This window comes from Macrobrachium nipponense, chromosome 26, assembly GCF_015104395.2.
Source record: "Macrobrachium nipponense isolate FS-2020 chromosome 26, ASM1510439v2, whole genome shotgun sequence".
NCBI lineage: Eukaryota > Metazoa > Arthropoda > Malacostraca > Decapoda > Palaemonidae > Macrobrachium > Macrobrachium nipponense.
Genome location: NC_087215.1, coordinates 33,077,925 through 33,097,751, shown reverse-complemented (window position 1 = coordinate 33,097,751; position 19,827 = coordinate 33,077,925). Strand labels below are relative to the sequence as shown.

Below are 19,827 nucleotides of genomic sequence, written 5' to 3'. Positions count from 1 at the left end.
TTCTTCATCTTACTTTACACCCTCTCCTTATACTTAATTCATAGTCAACTGTGAGGTTTTCTTCCTGTTACACCTTTCAAACCTTTAACTGTCAATTTCCACTTCAGCGCTGAATGACCTTATAGGTCGCAGTACTTGGCCTTTGGCCTAAATTCTATAATCAACTCAACTGATATACTACATAATCTTGGAGTAGAATGTAAGTCGTATGCCGATGACACAATTCTGTTACATTGTTACAAATATTGAGAATACAAATAGAAAATTGAACGAAGTTGTATGGAATATTAAACAATGGATGACTTTGAAACAATTGAAATTGAAGGAGAATAGTTGGTAAGGAAAGTAATTGAAGGAGTCTGGGTGTTAATCAAGAGTGTGTATTATAAATGAAAATTGGGTCCGGACAACAGACAGCGTCCGTGATCTCTGGGTGTACTTGGATTGTGCCTTGTCACTCGGTCTACAAATTAATAATGTTGTGAAAGTTGCTGGCTATCAAGAATATAGGCTTTCGGAGTAAATATCTTGATGAGAGTTCTGTTAAGAATCTTGTTATTAACTGTGCTATAAACCATTTAGATTATTGTAACTCGGTGCTCGGTGGACTATAAATTAGGTACAAACTGCATCCGATATGTTGATAGAGTAACCCAGTCTCTCTTCCGGACATCTGTTAGGACCGAACTGGATCGAATGCAGCTTATTGGCCCGACAATAAGAAACTGCAGAAAATTATTATCAGAGCTGCTAGACTAATAAAATGTGTTGCTCCACGGGACAGGATCGTCCCTGGCGATGAGCACTGGCTTCCGGTGAAGGCCAGAATAATATTCAAGTTGTGTGTTTTGACCCATTCAGTTAAGACCGGCTCTCCTCGGTATTTGAGGGACCCACCACAGTTTGTACAGCCAATAGATCGACCTGGTACAAGGCTAGTTACAAATGGTTTCAAGTAGGTACAGCCGTGTTTTTACTCAGTTTGTGGCTCCAGAGCCTGTAAATTACAAGCTTCCTCTTGAGCTGAGGCAGGTTGGCATAAGAACTCTGTCTATTGGCTGACCCTTTATTGAGAACAACAAAGAACGCAGTCTTAAAGTACACAAATGAGAGGTGTTGAAATAACTGCTAATTTAAGTATGCATTACAGATATGAAATAATTAACTCTGTACTGTTGCTCAATATACGTATAATAAATGTAGCCACTTAATACTTAAAAGTTTCTATGTTAATATCTGTTACTTACAATGATGATTTGCTTAACAATTTTTGTTACAAATGAAAGTTTCTTAAGAAGGGAACTGAGTCCACAACATAGTTATCATTATAAACAATAAAGGGAAGTAACCATTCAAGTAACATAGCCCATAATTTATAGTTGAGGATTTGAAGTCTTTTAAAAAGAAACATGAAACTTACATGCTTAATCGATATCATGGTATGGAAGATCAAGCAGTGAATGTGGAAGCATTGTGATCAAATACATCAAACGAATAAAATGTAATTTGATAAATGTTGGTCCCGCGAGCGCTGAGGAAGTTGCGGGGACTTGGATAAGGCGTCATCAAGGAACAAGTAAATTGTGGAACCCACTAAATAAACAGCTCCAGGACACTTCAAGGAACAAGTAAATTGTGGAACCCACTAAATAAACAGCTCCAGGACACTTCAAGGAGCACTACACATTATATTTAGACGTGGAAGGTGATCAATTCAGAAAAGTTCTTGAATGATTTTTGCATGTCGTCTCCTCCCTTAGAAGAAGAACTTGTGAGCGAGTTGAAAGACGGAATTAGACAAATCACTGTTACGACACCGTCCATTTCACCTGAAACAGCTGTTGCCCTGACTGTGAGGTAAGTGCAGGTGAAGCTAAATCAAATAGCAATATGTATTACTGTCGCACAGGGAAAAAACCGCTCGTCCGAACAGCTCCATGGACTTCTATCTTCACTATTCCATACCGCTTGGCCGGCGCCGCACGATGTAGCATGGCACGCGACAGGCGAATCTCTTGCCTATGGGATTCGTGTGAACGGTCTCATTTAACGTCATTGATTTCTATGGAGAAGACCGCTCGTGTAAAGGGAGCCTTAAAGAAAGGGTTTAATGTGTATAAACGTTCTGGAAATTTGGTTTTCGAGGGATTTTTCCCTTTACATCGCTAGGGAAATTTGGTGGTGTCGCAGTTTTGGCAGGAATGTGTGAGGAACAGTGATTCCACTTAGGGATTTTTCCTTATTTGCTAGGGAGATCTCTGAACAATATTTTGCGACCCTTCCTATCCGGCACCTCGCATTTTACTGATACGCTAGACACATTCACGTCAAGGCGAACCGCTGTAACGAAACCTTACGTCGCCCAGCTGTGATGATCGGTACCGATTACGTATACTACTGCTTTTGTTTGAGTCGTTTCCTTACGAGGTATCTCCCTCGGCAGTTGAAGATAATGCCTCCTTATTTATGAATTCGTTTATATATACCTATATGTGCACAATCATGCACCTCACAAACTGAATTTTTAAAAACGATTGAACCTGTGTTTTAGGTTTATAATTGAGTTAAAGAGCTCGGCCGTTTTTGTGTCGCCTACAGTTTACTCGGCGTAAACAACTGTTAACATCATTGCTGGTACTTCGAAACATGAGAACAAGTCTTTTTGTCTCTTTGCAAATATTGTTCTCTGCTCTACATCAAAGACCATTAAAATTCCTGGTGAAAAAGTTTAGGTTGTTCTATGGGGCGTAACCATGCCAACCCTTAAGACATTTATTCAAAATGCTACAAACACGAGCATAAAATGTACTATTGTTCATCATTTTCAAGAGATGCGTATAAAACAACATCAAGAGAGTGTTTGGTATATTTTCTTTTACTGTACTTACTGCTTATAGCAGAGATAATGTTTCCAAGAAGCGTCCCAACGCCAGAATATTGACCTGTAAGCTTAGACGAAGAGTAACTTCGTAAACTGTCCCCTGACGCGTGACATTGAGCTGCACAGCATACATGAATGTATGTGTGCGGTTTCATCAATATTCCCTTTTGCTGTAGTCACTCCAGCCGTTTTTCGTCGTTGACCTCAAGAGGAGAACGCAGCATTGCGGCACCGACATGCTAGCATCTAGTAGTACTATGTGCCATGCTGGGAATATTTTATCTACCCCCCTCGCCCTCATGTTAGAATTCCCCCATCCCCCCCCCCCCTCATGCTATTTCCGTGTTCCCGCCCCTATCTTCCCCTTACGTTTACCTCTTCTCTCTCTCTCTCTCTCTCTTTGCAGTGGATTATAAGTTAATTTGGTTGAGTGAGATTACAATCATTGTAGCTGCCCAGGGGACTTTGTTATTTTTAGTCTCTCTCTCTCTCTCTCTCTCTCTCTCTCTCTCTCTCTCTCTCTCTCTCTCTCTCTCATGGTTAATTTTTGTTTCTTTGCCTATATTTGTTTTACTTATGATCTGCGTTAGCTATTAAGATAAAGTTTTAATTGCTATTTTCGTCTGCGGTTGACTTTAGTTCTCACAGAACAGCTTTCCTGATTTTCACATAATTATGGGAATTTCACCATTTGCAAATTTGCTTGGCAAGTTTATGATTGTGTAGGATTATTCCACATGGATTATGTGTTTGGTGTAATGATAAACATTGAAGTGTGTCCTCAAAGTGCAGTAACTAAGCCTCTAGCTTCACTAGTTAGAGAGACATTTGATTCATGAACAAAGCAGAATGATTTAGGCACTTTATGGGGAATGAGCGGAATGAAGTAAATAGTTGGTTAGTTGAATGTGGTTGGCTGCAACCTGGGCGAAGTTCATGAGTAACACCTTCCAAACCCATCCCCTCTAAGGGGAAAATATATACTGTTGTGTAAGTGATAAAGAATTTCTCAGTAGGCAGTCCGGCATATATCAGGTTTCTTGTATGGGTCAGATAGAACAGGTTTCATCATTCGCGAACCCCACCACTTGCACAGCATAAAGTAGTACTCTTTGTCTTGCAAATTAATGCACTGCCATGGTGGTTCTGCCTACCATTATTTAATGTTTATTCTCACTCCAAGCAAGGAGGTTGTTTCTACTTGATTCTTGAGCTGTAGTTAGCAGAAGTTTCCACGGGGACATTGCAAATGTCAGGCGTTTCCAGGTGAAATTTATAGTTGCCATGAGCTTGCAATAGGATGGTTTAGTTGCCAGAAATTCCAGATAGTGTTTCATTGCTTGCAAATGGATGATTTGCTTGCCAGAAATATCCAGATAGTGCATCATTGTTTGCAAGTCGATGGTTTAGTTGCCAGAAGTTCCAGATCGTGCATTGTTGTTTATAAGTGGATTGACCAGGAGTTTCAAATTGTGCCATCATTATTAGAAAACATTTGGAAGGGGATGGTTTGGTTTAGTTGCCTGCAGTTTCCAGATATTACAGGCATTGTTTCAAATCATTTACAAGTGGATTGATAAGTTGTCAGAAGTTTCTACTTGGTGCCATCTTTGTTTGAAAGTGTTTGCAAGTGAATGGTTTAGTTGCCTGAAGTTGCCATATAGTGAAGTCATTGTTTGACATTGTTTGCAAGTGGGTGGTTTAGTTACCTGAAATTTCCATAGAGTGCTGTCATTGTTTGATAGTTTGCAAGTAGATAGTTTATTTTCCAGAAATTTCAAGATATTGCAGTCATATGAAAGGGTTGCAAGTTGGTATAGTTGCCAGACATCTCTAGATAGTAGAGTCTTTTGTTTCAAAGCAGTTTCATAAAGGCCTATCCATACTAGGAAACATTGTTTATAAAAAAATTTTGCAAACAATTTTTCCTGTCCAGGCCCAAGTTGTCGTCAGGATGCTTGTTGGTGTAGTAGCCTCTGTTCTGCTTGGCTATTTTAATGCACTTGAGGAGGGATAAGAGAAAGAAAAAGAGATGGTAAGGAAGTTTTTAGAAAAAGGAGTGTGTCATGCTGACTTGCTTCTGGCCGAATTGAAAATATATACATACAATATACATACATACACTTATATACATACATTATGCATGTTTATATATACATAAACACACAAACAATAAATGTGTTTTCTATTCTGGATGGGAAATAAATATGTAGTAGTAAAAAGTGTTTGCGGACTTTATTTGCAAACAATGTTTCCTAGTGTGGACAGGCCTTAAGAACATTGTAGTTGTCAGAAGTTTGCAAGTGGACAGTATAATCATCTGAGGTTTCCAGATACGTAGGCTGTATTTCCAGAATGCTTCCACTTGGTGGTTACTAAATGTTTGAAGATAGATATCACAGTTTTAAAGTGTTTCTAGAGAAATGTTGTTAGTCAATGTTTCTAATGTAGATACGAAGCTGTCAATTTTTTTTATTTAAATGATGTAGTCTTCATTATGAAAAGAAACTAGTGGTAATCATGAGTACAAATTACTTTTATGTTAAGGGTATGTATATGGTATGGTAACCAAAGGTTGAAAGGAAAGGTGAAGATGCTGCTTCCCATCCTGTTACAGATTGTAGAAACAAGTTGTGAACTAAGCTTTTTAAATATTATCCAAAAATAACTATAAGGACATACTAAATGTTGTAAAGTAATGTCATTTCGTATATTGATCAAGTTAGTATGCTTTAACATTTGCAAATTTATGATGTATACTACAAGTGACAAGGTCTTGAGAACACACTGGTTGCATATGCCAATGATGCAGCTCAAACAGCTTTTGTTTTATCTCCACGCCTTAGATCTGTGGTTGTGGAATCTTTGAATAGAGATCTTGCACATACTACGTACTATTCATGAGTGGAGTAGGCTTTGGTTCATGAACCTGAACCCTTATAAAACTCAAGGTATGATTGTTAGTTATCCAGAATACTTTTGCTTTTGTATCCTAATTTACATTTAAATGGTATGGTTTAAAGTCAGTGGCACACTTGAGAATTTAGGTGTAACTTTTGATCAAAAATTTACTTTGAGGAGTATATATGTAATATTTCTGCTTCTGTTCCTGAAAATGTTGGTATATTGCAGAAATACAGTATTTTTTAATGTTTTGTGATAAAGTTGTTAGGTATATCTTAAGTGTTTGAACACTTCTTTCTTGCTTGGAGTACTGTTCTCCAGTGTAGTCTTCCAATGCTGACTGTCATCGCAAACTCTTTGATAGAGTTACATCATCAGTCAAGTTTATTGTGCCAGCTGTGATTGTTGACTTTAGCATAGACATAATCGTAAAGTGACATCATTATCCTTGTTGCATAAACTGTACTAGAATGATAAACATCCCCTGCACTCTTCTATGACTAACCGGAGACTTTAACTTTCCTTTCGTAGACTGGAAAGAACGAATAGTAGATTGTGGTTGTATTTATACATATAAAAAAGAGAGTAATAGTAGTGCAGAAGATAAGAGGCAGTTCGAAAAGCTATTAGATATGCTACTAGAATACAACATTCAACAAATAAATCACCTGCCAACAAGAAAGGAAAATACTTTAGACCTAGTATTTGTGAACGAGGTGAATTATGTTAAAGAAATAATAGTTTATAATGTGAGTATTTCAGACCATAATGTCATAGAATTAACAGTCCATTCCAAAGCAAGTGAAAACAGAAATAAGCAAGAAATGAAAAAGTGGGAAGGATATGGAAAATACAACTTCTACAGTAAAAATATAAAATGGTGGTCAGAAATAAATGAAGAATTAAACAAAGATTGGGATAAAATTTTCGTAAGTGATGATATAAAGGTAAATACGGAGATATTATATAAAATATTAGAGAAAATAGTGGATAAATATATACCAAGGAAGAAAAGTAAACATCAGTCATGCATACCAAGAGACAGAAGGATCTTGTTCCAGAAAATCAGAAAAGTGGAAAAAGGTCTAGCAAAAGAAAAAAATGTATGGAAAGTGATAGAACTAAAAAGTAAGATAGAAAATGCAGAACAAAAGATTATACAATCAAAAGAAAATGAAAAACGGGACTTGGAAGAAAAAACACTAGTAAATATCAAGCAAAACCCCAAACTATTATACTTGTATGCAAAAAAGATGCATAAAAGAAGAATAGAAATAAGCCCTCTAAGAATTGAAGGGAGATTAACGAATGAAAAAAAGGAAATATGCAACATATTGGCAGAACGATATAAGGGAGAATTCACCCCTAGAATTCATAATGAAGATTATGATATAGAAGTAAGGGATGAAAATAGTGAATATTTAGCAGACATAGATATTAATGAAGCTGATATTGTGCAGGCTATTAATGAAATTAAAAATGGAGCTGCAGCAGGGCCTGATGGTGTCCCTGCTATTTTGTTAAAGAAAGTAGTTCATTCTATCGCAAAGCCACTTGCAATATTATTAAGACAAAGTGTAGATAGAGGCAAGACTTATGATGAGCACAAATTAGCATATATTACCCCTACTTTCAAAAGTGGATCAAGACTAGAGGCAGGTAATTATAGGCCTGTGAGTCTAGCATCACATATTATGAAAGTGTATGAAAGGATAATGAAGAAAAATATTATGAAATATTTAATAAAAAATAATTTGTTTAATATAGGACAACATGGTTTCGTACCCGGAAAAAGTACACACACCCAACTATTAGTCCACCGTGAGAACATATACAAAAATATGAAAAGCGGAAATGAAACAGATGTGGTATATCTAGACTTTGCAAAAGCTTTTGACAAGGTAGACCATAATATATTAGCGAAGAAAATTAGAAAACGTAATATAGTGGATAAAGTAGGAAGATGATTAAAAGAATTTTTACACAACAGAAAACAGATAGTTATTGCAAACGATGAGAAATCAGATGAAGCTAAGGTAATATACGGTGTGCCACAAGGTATGGAGTTAGCTGCATTACTGTTTGTTATTATGATTGCAGACATAGACAGTAATGTTAAGGACTCGGTAGTGAGTAGTTTCTCCGATGACACAAGAATAAGTAGAGAAAATTACTTGTGATGAAGATAGGAACGCATTACAAAGAGACCTTAACAAAGTATATGATTGGGCAGAGGTAAAAGGGATGGTATTTAACTCTGATAAATTTGAATCAACAAATTTTGGAGACAGAGAAGGAAAACTATTTGCATATAGGGGACCTAATAATGAGACAATCACAAATAAGGAAGCAGTTAAAGACCTTGGTGTGATGATGAATAGGAACATGTTATGCAATGATCAAATAGCAATTCTATTGACAAAATGTAAAGCAAAAATGGGAATGTTGTTATGGCACTTCAAAACAAGAAAAGCTGAACACATGATTATGCTTTATAAAACATATGTTCGTAGTCCACTTGAATATTGCAATATGATATGGTACCCACACTATCAAAAGGATATTGCAAAAATAGAGACGTACAAAGGTCCTTTACAGCTAGAATAGAAGAAGTTAAGGATCTTGACTACAGGGAAAGACTACAATCCTTAAAATTATATAGTCTAGAAAGGAGAAGAGAACACTACATGATAATTCAGGCATGGAAACAGATAGAAGGAATAGCCGAAAACATCATGGGACTAAAAATATCAGAAAGAGCAAGCAGAAGTAGATTAATAGTGCCCCAAAATTATACCAGGAAAAATAAGGAAAGCACACAGGACATTAATCCACTACGCACCAGCATCGATAATGCAGCGTCTATTCAAAGCGTTGCCAGCTCATCTGAGGAATATATCAGGAGTGAGCGTAGATGTGTTCAAGAATAAGCTCGACAAATATCTAAGCTGCATCCCTGACCATCCAAGATTGGAAGATGCAAAATATACCGGAAGATGTACTAGCAACTCTCTGGTAGACATTAGAGGTGCCTCACACTGAGGGACCTGGGGCAACCCGAACAAGATGTAAGGTCTGTAAGGTCTCTCTCTCTCTCTCTCTCTCTCTCTCTCTCTCTCTCTCTCTCTCTCTCTCGTTCAAAGTCTGTTGCCTCTGTCCTTAGGGTTTCCAGTTAGAGATTTCAAGAAAGAACAAAAGAAAGAAACACTTTCCAGAATTCTGCTGCTCATCGTCATAAATTACATATCCTTTGGATCTCGGCTTAAGTATGGGGTCTAATTGTTGCCATGGTCTCCCATTTTCTTGTTACATTTTAGTATATTAGCTGTTTACATCCTACACTAACTACCTAATCTCCACAATACATGTAATTCACAATTTTTCTTTCTCTTATTGCAGGAGAGCACACACACTAACAACAATGGTATTTATGATATGTTTTCTTGTGTATGAAGCTCTTACACCTCCAGATGAAGACATGGTGGATAATACAAAAAGGTAAGAAGGTACATAATATTTTTGGTGATTTAAGAAAATTTAATGGAAAGAAAAGTCTTCTTATCCAATATGAGTAGAAAAAGATTTTTTTTTTTGTGAAGTAATTTAATGCATAAAAGTGCCAGTCAATGACGAAGGGTTAAGTACAGTATTCACAGTGTAAATGATTTTACTGTATAGTTATTCCTTTCATCAGTTAATTCAATGGTCATCTTTTATATGATAGCTGCTTTTTAAGTGTTGTCAGTTTTTGCCCAGAGTCATGTTTCAGTCAGAGGAGGATTGGATGGACTAGGTTGGAGTGCAGTGGGTCCGAAGAAGTTTATGGTCATGTGATTAAAAGTAGTAACCTTTTGCTGCTTTCAAAAAATAACTGTAAGAGAATCTTTATTATATAGAAGTCTAACATTTGTAGGAGTGGATGAGTTGACAAAGTAATTGGTATAGTTATGAATACAATTTTAAAATGATTTTTGATAGTGCAATTTACAAGTCTTTAATTTGAGACCAGAAAATTCTATAGACTTTAATGTTTTTAGAAAGTAGTGTGTCCAGCTGTAAATATGAAAATTGTGGTATGAATTAACTATTGGTAATGTTTACAGAGGCCTTGTTGCCAGTGTGTTGGTTTTCATATTATTGGGTGTGACCGTAACTCCAGATGGCCCTTTTAAACGTCCCCACCCGGCTATTTGGCGGCTCACTTTCATCATTTCCATTGTTTATGAGCTTGGCCTGATCTTCATGCTCTATCAGGTACTAGTATAATTTCTTCTTTAGCTTTCATATAATTTATGAAAAAAATTTAATGTATTAACCCTTAGTGGATGTACATGCATACAAGAGTAACAATAACAAGGTTTGGGTGGACGACGGAGTGCTTCATGGTGATTAACAATATTACGCGCCATTGATTTGGCCTAGAGGTGGGCAGTCAGAGTTAAGACCTCAGGTTTGTTAGCTGTGAAAAATACAAAGTAACCCTTAATGGATGGAACCCCTCATATGAGTAAGCAATAACAGGTTTTGGGTGGTGGACAGACCCACTCATGATGAGCTTCATTATTACTCGTCTTCGATTTGAAAGAATCTGGCAGGAGAGAGCTTCCATTACTTCTATAGCCCGTAAATTCACTAACGGCAACTTTTAGACTAGCTCAGATCAATTGGGTGGCTCATGAGAGAGTTAGTTGTGATGTTGACTTCAAGGGGACATGTGATTTTCTTCCTCCCTTGATGGCATTTTATTTATTTGCTCAATATGTCAGTTATAAATGTAATTTTGCAAAGAAAAGTGCAAAGCAATGTTAGAAAACATGTATAATCCAAAAAACCTACTACATCTTTGATCTCGGTAAATTTATATACTCATAATTTGCTACTGATTTTACGTACTAATTCTTATCTGTTTTGATATAGTATGAGCTGTAATTACGAGCAAAGCAAAGTCTTACTGGAAACGGGCTCATTTCTGGCAGCTCTGCCCTAACGCTACATATTCAAATGCTAATGCTAATTTGTGGATTTAGGATTGTCGGACTCACACATTCGCAGATTTCCCTATGGACTTTATATACCCATTAATCACAGGAAATTCGTGTATGCGCAGTATTTTTCTATGTGAAATATCCAGAAATTAAGGAATTTTCATATCAATTTCATGATTAAATGAATTTTTGTGATAAAACTATTAAAAAACCAGGTACAGTAGTGCCTCAGGTTATGACTACGAAATTAATCCATTCTGAAGCGGCCTTCGTAACCTGATTTTTTCGGATCTAGAACTACGTTTTACATGTATATTGCCTAATTCGTTCCAAGCCCTACAAAAACACAGTAAATTTTATAATCTAAATTGACCAATAAACAATGAAATACAACTATTTGGACCATTCAGTACTTAACCAAACCGTTACTCTACCTGTAAATAAAGTGTATTAGTGTACAGGATACAAGAAATACTGTGTGTACATGTATGTACGTATGTAGTAAAATGTGGAACCTTACTTTTCGAGTGAGGTGATGTCCGAAAGTGGCGACAGAGGGGGAGGACAAACGGCAGTAAACATGAACACTTAACTTTACGAAACACATTAACAGATGGCAGAAAACATTAACACTAAAATTTACGAAACACATTAACAAATGGCAGAAAACATTAACAAGTCTTGATCATCTCCATCTTCGTCTCCATAGAAAACATCCTCTTTCCGTGAACTTCAGCAACATTCTTGGGACCCAAGGCTAATAACGTAAGTCATTAAGTTCACACACAATGCGATAAAATAACTTACAGTACAACGAAAGCGAAATCACTAACACGAATTTACGTTAACAAACTAAATATTTATATGTGAACAAACTAATTCCATGTGTTTACGATAATGCTGCAGCAAAAAATGGTCAAGGAACGCCTTTACATAGAGGCATGATGGGACAGATGCTGACCAATAGGAGAGCAGGATCTTATGGTGGTGACTAGCATCAGGAACCAATGGGAGAGCGGGAGGATGGTGGCGAGTCTTGAGTTGGCGACGCGCCAGTTTCAAAATTGTTCTCGCAGCCTGGGCAAACATCGGACTTTACCCTTTCGCAACCTGAATTATTTTTGTACACAGAAGCAAAAAAATCTTCGTCTTTGCTATAGTAACCTGAATTTTCATACATTCAACTTACCTGTCAGTATATACATAGCTATAGACTCCGTCGTTCCCGACAGAATTTCAAATTTCGCGGGCACTCGCTACAGGTAGGTCAGGTGATCTACCGCCCTGCTCTCTGGGTGGCAGGGCTAGGAACTATTCCCGTTTTCTAATCATATTCTCTCTGTCGCGGCTGTATCAACATTGTTGTTACTTCCTCCTGACTAGAATTCGTTTTTCGCAAAGCTTTTGATCATCTCTCGCTGATATTTGGTGACGTACTTGGATCGTTGTTTGGCATTCGCTATCGTGGACTGTTTTTTGGACTTGGTTTTTGGAATTTGTGAATATGTCTGATTCTAGTGTTAGTTCAGAGTGTGTGTGAATGAGGGCTGTAAGGTGAGGATTCCGAAAGCTTCGGTAGATCCTCACACTAGTTGTAGGGGGTGTAGAAATGGTTGAATGTTCGATTGAGAATACGTGTAATGAGTGTGAGAAACTGAGTGCACAAGAGTGGAAGAATCTAACTTCTTACTGAAGAAGTTAGAGAAAGATAGAGAGAGGAAGGCGGCTTATAAAACCCGCAGAATGTCTGCCTCTCATGATTTACTGTCTAGCTCTGTAGCTTCTTCCTATGATGATAATGACCATTCTGTTTCAGCCCGTTCACAAATTGCTAATCCCTCTAGTTCTGCTTCGGAAATAGCAGAACTTAGAGCTTCCCTTCAGAAAATGCAGGAAAAAGTCGCAGCATTGGAAGGTAAGGAAAGTGAATGTGGCAGTGATATTAGTGTCCCCAGTGTAGTGGAGGGGGCGTCTGGTCGTCTCTGCGACGCTCCCAGGCCTAGACCTCTTCCAAGCTCCCTGGCCCGGAGGAGAAGGAAAGTCGAAAGCCGTACGGGGGTTGTGGAGAATCCCCAACGATCAGGCGTCCCTTCGGCAGAAATCGATGCGTATCGACTGCCAAGGACCGCTATAGGAAAAGCGTCCTTCGAGAGTGCTTTTCGTCGTCGAGTTCGCCTTCTCCGAGAAGAGGATGGAAGGAGTCGAATCTTTCCCGTCCTTTGAAGAGGAGTATGAAAGAGCATGAGCTCAATTCGAGTCCCGAGCGCTTCTCAGAAGGAGGAGCGCCTTCGGTAATAAAGAAGGCGGAGAATACAGTCAGACTCTGGGTCTGGAAGAGATCCTAGAGCGCCTTCCAGATCTCCCTCTCCTAATTCGGAAGATTCCTCAACCAAGAAAATTTTGAAGAATATGCAAGAGCAATTAGCCTTGTTAGTAGGAACTCGTTATAAGGAGCCTACTCGTAAGAAGGATGATAGGCTTCCTATTAAAAGATCTAAATACCTATCTCCTGCCAGGCGCGACGCATCCTTCAGGGGAGTTGTCGCACAGGCGGCCATCTCTGGGGGGGTGGGGGGGGCGGTGCGCTAGACAGGAGAGAGGTAAGAAAGGAAGCTACTCCTGTCAAGAGTAGGGCGCCAACCAGAAGCCAGACGTCCGAGTAGGCGCAACGAGCCAGTAACAAACATTCAAGATCTTCAATCAAGCGCCAAGAGATTAGCTGAAGAGGAAGATCCTGTTAGGAGTAGAGCACTTGTGAGACGGAAAGCGCCTACTAAACATCAGACGCATGCTAAGGATCAGGAGTATTCGGACGACGTGCTCCTACCAGACACCAGGAGTCGTCGGGCCTAGATACTCCTCCCAGGCGCCAGGAGTATTCTGAACTAAATACTCCTCCCAGGCGCCAGGAGTATTCCGAAGCTTATACTCCTCCCAGGCGCCAGGAGTATTCGGAACTTAATACTCCTACCACACGCCAGGAGTATTCTGAACAAAATGCGCCTACTAAAAGCCAGGAGTATTCGAGGCGCTCTGCGCCTGCCAAGCGCCAGGAGTATTCCAGGCGCGTTACTCCTCCCAGCGCCAGGGAGTATTCCGAAGCTTATACATCCTCCAGGCGCCTAGGAGTATTCGGAACTTAATACTCCTACCACGCGCCAGGAGTATTCTGAACAAAATGCGCCTACTAAAAGCCAGGAGTATTCGAGGCGCTCTGCGCCTGCCAGGCGCCAGGAGTATTCGGAACTTAATACTCCTACAACGCGCCAGGAGTATTCTGAACAAAATGCGCCTACTGAAAGCCAGGAGTATTCGAGGCGCTTTGCGCCTGCCAGGCGCCAGGAGTATTCCAAGCACGTTACTCCTCCCAGGCGAGATACTCCTGCTGTACACCAGGCGCATTCCTCGTATGAAGAGCCTGACACTCGTAAGAGAGTAAGAGAAGAGTCAGTAGAAAGAAGAGAGCCTTCTCCTTCCGAGCCTATCAACCCAGAAGATGCCTCGGAGGACGAAATGAAGGAAGGATCTTCTAATTATAAAGTTCTTTCGTCCCTTCTGTTGGAGGAATATGGAGACTCTTTGACGCCAGCTGCTCCCCCTTCGCCACGCTCGCAGTTTTCGAGCACGAAAACACTCAAGTCTTCCTCTTTCCTTAAAATGAAGCCTGCTATTTCTATGAGGAGAGCTCTACAATCTCTTGACTCCTGGTTCAAGAAGAAGAAGGAGTTAGGAAGGACGGTCTTTTGTATGCCTCCCGCTAAACTTACAGGGAGGAGAGGAATTTGGTACGAAACGGGAGAGGATATGGGATTATCTCTGTCCGTTTCAGCTGAATCAGACTTCTCGAGTTTGGTGGGATTCGTCGAGAGGCACGCCTTGAATGCAGCGAAGGTTACATGGGGGGCTTTCGGAAACGGACCACCTCATCAAGGGACTTTTTCACACCTTAGAAGTTTTTAACTTCTTAGATTGGTCCCTTGGGGTTCTGGCCAAGAAATCTCAAGAAAAGGAACAACTCGACCCAGAAACCCTAAATTGCATCCTCGCCTGCATTGATAAGGCTGTTCAGGATGGATCGGCTGAGGTATGCTCCCTATATGGTGCAGGAGTTTTAAAGAAAAGGGCGGTGCACAGTGCTTTCCTCACGAAGGCCGTCTCTCATTCGCAGAGAGCCGCCTTACTGTTTGCGCCTCTCTCTGAACACCTTTTTCCCTCGCAGTTGGTGAAGGACATCGCGCATTCTCTAACGGAAAAGGCCACCCAGGATCTCCTTAGACAATCCTCAAGGAAGAATAGGCCTGTGGCTAGTGAGGAAAAGAAAGTGGCTCGCCCAGCTCAGAAACAGCCCTTTCGAGGAGGTCTTCCAACTAGACCGATCGCCAGAAGGAAGTCAACCGATAAGAGGGGCAGGTCTTCCTTCCGTCCCTTTAAGAAAGGGAAGTGAGAATTCTGTCCTCCAGACACCCGTAGGAGCCAGGCTACATTATTTTGCGAAAGCCTGGGAAGACATAGGAGCCAACACTTGGACGATGTCGATTATCAAGAATGGGGTAATCGATCCCATTCAAGGACATTCCTCCCTTGACAACATCTCCGAGGGAATTGTCCGCCAGATACAGGGACCCTATTCTGAGGGACACTCTTCGTCAAATGGTGGAACAGATGTGGGACAAAAGGGCAATAGAACTTGTTGCTGGATTGCAACTCCCCGGGGTTTTACAATCGCTTGTTTTGTAACAAAAGCCTCGGGGGGATGGAGACCGGTACTGGACGTAAGTGCGCTGAACAAATTTGTCGAACAACAGAAGTTCAGCATGGAAACGTCTGCCTCAGTCCTTGCAGCACTACGACAAGGGGATTGGATGGTGTCCCTAGATCTTCAGACGCATACTTCCACATCCCGATCAACCATTCGTCGAGGAAGTACCTTCGATTTATGTTCGAAGGAAGAAATTATCAGTTCAGGGCCCTGTGTTTCGGCCTGTCCACGGCTCCTCAAGTCTTCACAGACGTGATGAAAAATGTAGCAAGGCACCTACATTTGAAAGGGATAAATGTCTCCATGTACCTGGACGACTTGGCTTCATCAGAGCCAGGTCTCAAAAGCAGTGTTTGGAGGACCTGTTAATAACACTGGAATTGACAAAGTCTTTGGGATTGATCGTGAACCTCGAGAAGTCTCAGATGATCCCCAGCCAGAACGTGGTTTATCTGGGGATTCAGATGGATTCTCGGGGTTTTCGAGCTTTTCCATCTCAAGAGAGATTAAAGAAAGGCTGTGCCACAGTATCGAACTTTCTAGGGAAAGAGCGCACTTCGGCGAGGGAATGGCTGAGCCTTCTGGGAACCCTTTCCTCGCTCGAACTTCTTTCTCCTAGGAAGATTACAATCTTCGACCGCTTCAGTTCTTCCTAAGAAGAAGTTGGAGTTGGAAGACAGGTCAGCTCTCGGACACGTTTCCAATATCGGAAGAAATAAAACATCATTTGAAGTGGTGGTTGGTTCCATTAAAGGAAAACAAAGGAGTGTCCCTGCAAGTACGGAACCCAAGCCTGACATTGTTTTCAGACGCCTCGGAGGCGGGCTGGGGTGCAACATTGGCGGAACCCAGAAGAAGTGTCAGGCACCTGGTCGGCAGAACAGGTGTCATGGCACATAAATTGCAAAGAGCTCTTAGCAATTCACCTGGCGCTAAAGAGCTTCGAACACTTGGTCAGAGGCAAAGTCGTGCAGATAAATTCAGACAATACGACAGCTCTGGCTTATGTCAAGAAGCAAGGAGGGACGCACTCTTTTGCTCTGTACGAGCTGGCACGGGATCTACTGATTTGGGCGAACCAAAGGAAGGTAATTCTTCTAACAAGGTTTGTTCAAGGGGAGAGGAATGTGAGAGCGGACAGATTGAGCAGGAGATTCCAGGTCCTTCCCACAGAATGGACACTCCACTCAGAAGTCTGTCAGAGCCTTTGGCTCCTTTGGGGGAAGCCTCAAATAGATCTTTTCGCCACATTCCTCTCCAAAAGGATAGATACATTTTGTGCCCTGGTGGAGGATCCCCGGGCTTATGCAACAGACGCCTTTCTCCTGGACTGGTCAGGAATAGACGTTTACGCTTTTCCCCCGTTCAAGATACTGGGGGAAGTAGTCAGAAAATTCGTGGCATCCGAAGGAACCAAGATGACTCTGATCGCTCCGTATTGGCCAGCTCAAATTTGGTTCACAGAGGTGATGGAATGGACAGTGGACTTCCCCAGATCTCTTCCAAACAGAATAGATCTGCTCAAACAACCCCACTTCGAGAGGTACCATCAAAATCTACCCGCTCTTGCTCTGACTGCCTTTCGACTATCGAAAGACTTGTCAGAGCGAGAGGGTTTTCTCGCCAGGCAGCAAACGCAATTGCTAGAGCCCGCAGATCATCTACTAGGCGAGTGTACCAATCGAAGTGGGTGGGAAGTTTTCAGAAACTGGTGTAGGTCGAAGAAGCTGTCCTCTTCCAGTACCTCTGTGACCGAAATTGCAGATTTCCTTCTGTTTCTTAGGCAAAAGTCGCACTCCTCGGTACCAACTATTAAGGGGTACAGGAGTATGCTCTCAGCAGTCTTTAGAAACAGAGGATTAGATCTAACGAATGACAAGGATTTGCACGACCTCATTCGTTCATTCGAAACATCTAAATCACTTGAACCTAAGGTTCCAAGCTGGAACTTAGATGTGGTTCTTAAATTTCTTTCATCAGATGAATTCGAACCACTTCACACTGCTTCGTTCCGTAATATCACTAGAAAGTGTTTGTTTCTGATGTCTCTTGCAACGGCAAAAAGAATCAGTGAGTTGCACGCCCTTGAATCAAGAGTTGGCTTCAAAGGAGACTCCGCAATTTGTTCATTTCAGTCCCTTTTTCTGGCCAAAAATGAAAACCCTTCGAATCCTGGCCCAGGAGCTTCCAAGCAAGTGAAGGACTTTCTAGTTTGGTGGGCAGAGAGGCAGAAAGATCCCTTTGCCCAGTTAGAGCTCTAAAATTTTATCTGCGGACAGGAAGAAGCAGTTGGGGGGTTCGCAGAAAGGTCTTTGGTGCTCAGTGAAAGACCCCAAGAGAGCAATGTCCAAGAACGCATTAGCCTTCTTTGTTAGAAGTGTTATCACAGAAGCTCATAAGAAGTGTCCAGATGATTCTTTTAATCTTCTAAGAGTGGGAGCCCACGAAGTTAGAGGCAATCGCAAACCTCGGTGGCGTTCCAAAGAAATATGTCACTAAAGAACATTTTGGACACAACTTATTGGAGATGCAACTCTGTGTTTGCATCCCATTATTTAAAAGACGTGCGAGTTACGTATGATAAATGTTTTTCGTTAGGTCCGTTTGTGTCAGCACAGACGGTTCTGGGTAAAGGAGAAAGCACCAATCCTTAAAATTATGTACGTAACCCTCTTGTCGGATGTGTTCTCGGGTTTTCGGTGTATGGGAGTGTCAGTAGTCGCACAGGCGGCCTTCACTTCTCTTCATTTGAAAATCGAGTGACATCTGACTATTAGAGGGGTACAAAAATTTTGTTATTTTTGTATGTATGAGTTTCGAGTTTGTGGTTGTTTGCAAAGAGTTTGGGGATAACTCTAGGCAATCTTAGAAAACTACCCACGGGTTAGGATCGGGTGATCGGGATTGGTTGTGTGCTCCTTAAATTAGTGCGTGTTGTCATATAAGCGGATGTGCTCCCATTGACAAACGCCAGTTAGGATTCTGTCGAGTAGTGGAAGAGACCCCATCGACAGATCCACAAGAACTCTTGGCCACAGATCACTATCTCGCTAAGGCTCTTGAGATGAAGCAGACTCCTGGGCAATAGCCACGAAGTCTTCCATCTAAAAAGGTAGGAACTAAGGTTTATTAATACCTACAACATATGTTGTTTACCTGTCTAGTCAGTTGGTTAGCTGTCTCTTGCCCTCCACCAAAGGGTGTCAATCAGCTATGTATATATCTGACAGGTAAGTTGAATGTATGAAAATGACATTGTTATGATACAATAAAGTTTCATACATACTTACCTGGCAGATATATACAATTGAAGACCCACCCAGCCTCCCCGCAGGAGACAGGTGGAAGAGAGAATATGATTAGAAAACGGGAATAGTTCCTAGCCCTGCCACCCAGAGCAGGGCAGGTAGATCACCTGACCTACCTGTAGCGAGTGCCGCGAATTTGAAATTCTGTCGGGAACGACGGAGTCTATAGCTATGTATATATCTGCCAGGTAAGTATGTATGAAACTTTATTGTATCATAACAATGTCATTTTCTTACGTAGGGGCTTTCATATGTAGAGGTTCCACTGTACGTATAAGCATATATAGAGGGTTTTTCTTGAGTTTAAACTGACAAAATAGGCAGTTTTAAGCATTATTATTGTAGGGTTTCTAAGTATATTTGCGGATTCTAGCTATTCGGGGGTGGTCTAGTAAGCAGCACCTACCCCCTGAATACAGGGGTCCACTGTATCTCCAAAAGTATTGAAGATAAAAAAGAAATCCTTTTGGCAGATAAAACCTCACATCTTTAAATTTCATCTCGTATAAGATTTATTTTGAATTTTAATTTTAAAATATCATAAGTTCACATTTAAATTGTTTTAATTATTGCATTAGTCCCTAAGATAAAAGAAAATTTCTTTTGGCAGATAAAACCTCACATCTTTAAATTTCATCCCATATAAGATTTATTTTTAAAATATCAAAAATTCACTTTTAAATGATTTTTTGATTATTGCCTTAGGCCCTGACGCTATTCAGATGCTAATAAATTCAAATTTAAAATGCTTTAATTATTACCTTAGTCCAGCCACCGCCAATGGGCTAAGGGTACTTCAATTTTCAAAGACTGTTTCTACGTCTTTCAGATAATGTAACGCAAATATCGACTTACACCTCCAAAAGGTTGATTGAAGTATCGCAAAGAGATACAAGTTATGTTTAAAGGAGAGAGAGGCAGCCACAGCTCTGACCTCATGTGCTCTCACTTTCAGCAATGGCAGTGATTCCTCCTGTATCCGGGAATGAG

The 19,827-nt window shown here is 40.6% G+C and overlaps 1 protein-coding gene across 3 annotated transcripts in view; it reads left to right on the top strand.

The window, feature by feature from the left end:
• Window positions 1–19,827, top strand: part of LOC135200165 (phosphatidylserine synthase 2-like) — a 180,857-nt gene that overhangs the window by 67,237 nt on the left and 93,793 nt on the right. For 2 of the 3 annotated variants that reach the window (XM_064228523.1, XM_064228526.1), the window contains 2 exons: window positions 9,185–9,283; window positions 9,889–10,039. In XM_064228523.1, the coding sequence (XP_064084593.1) occupies window positions 9,185–9,283; window positions 9,889–10,039 (250 nt within the window). Of the gene's footprint in view, window positions 1–4,115; window positions 4,148–9,184; window positions 9,284–9,888; window positions 10,040–19,827 lie in introns of those variants that run through there. The other variant, XM_064228524.1, reaches the window with a different exon arrangement.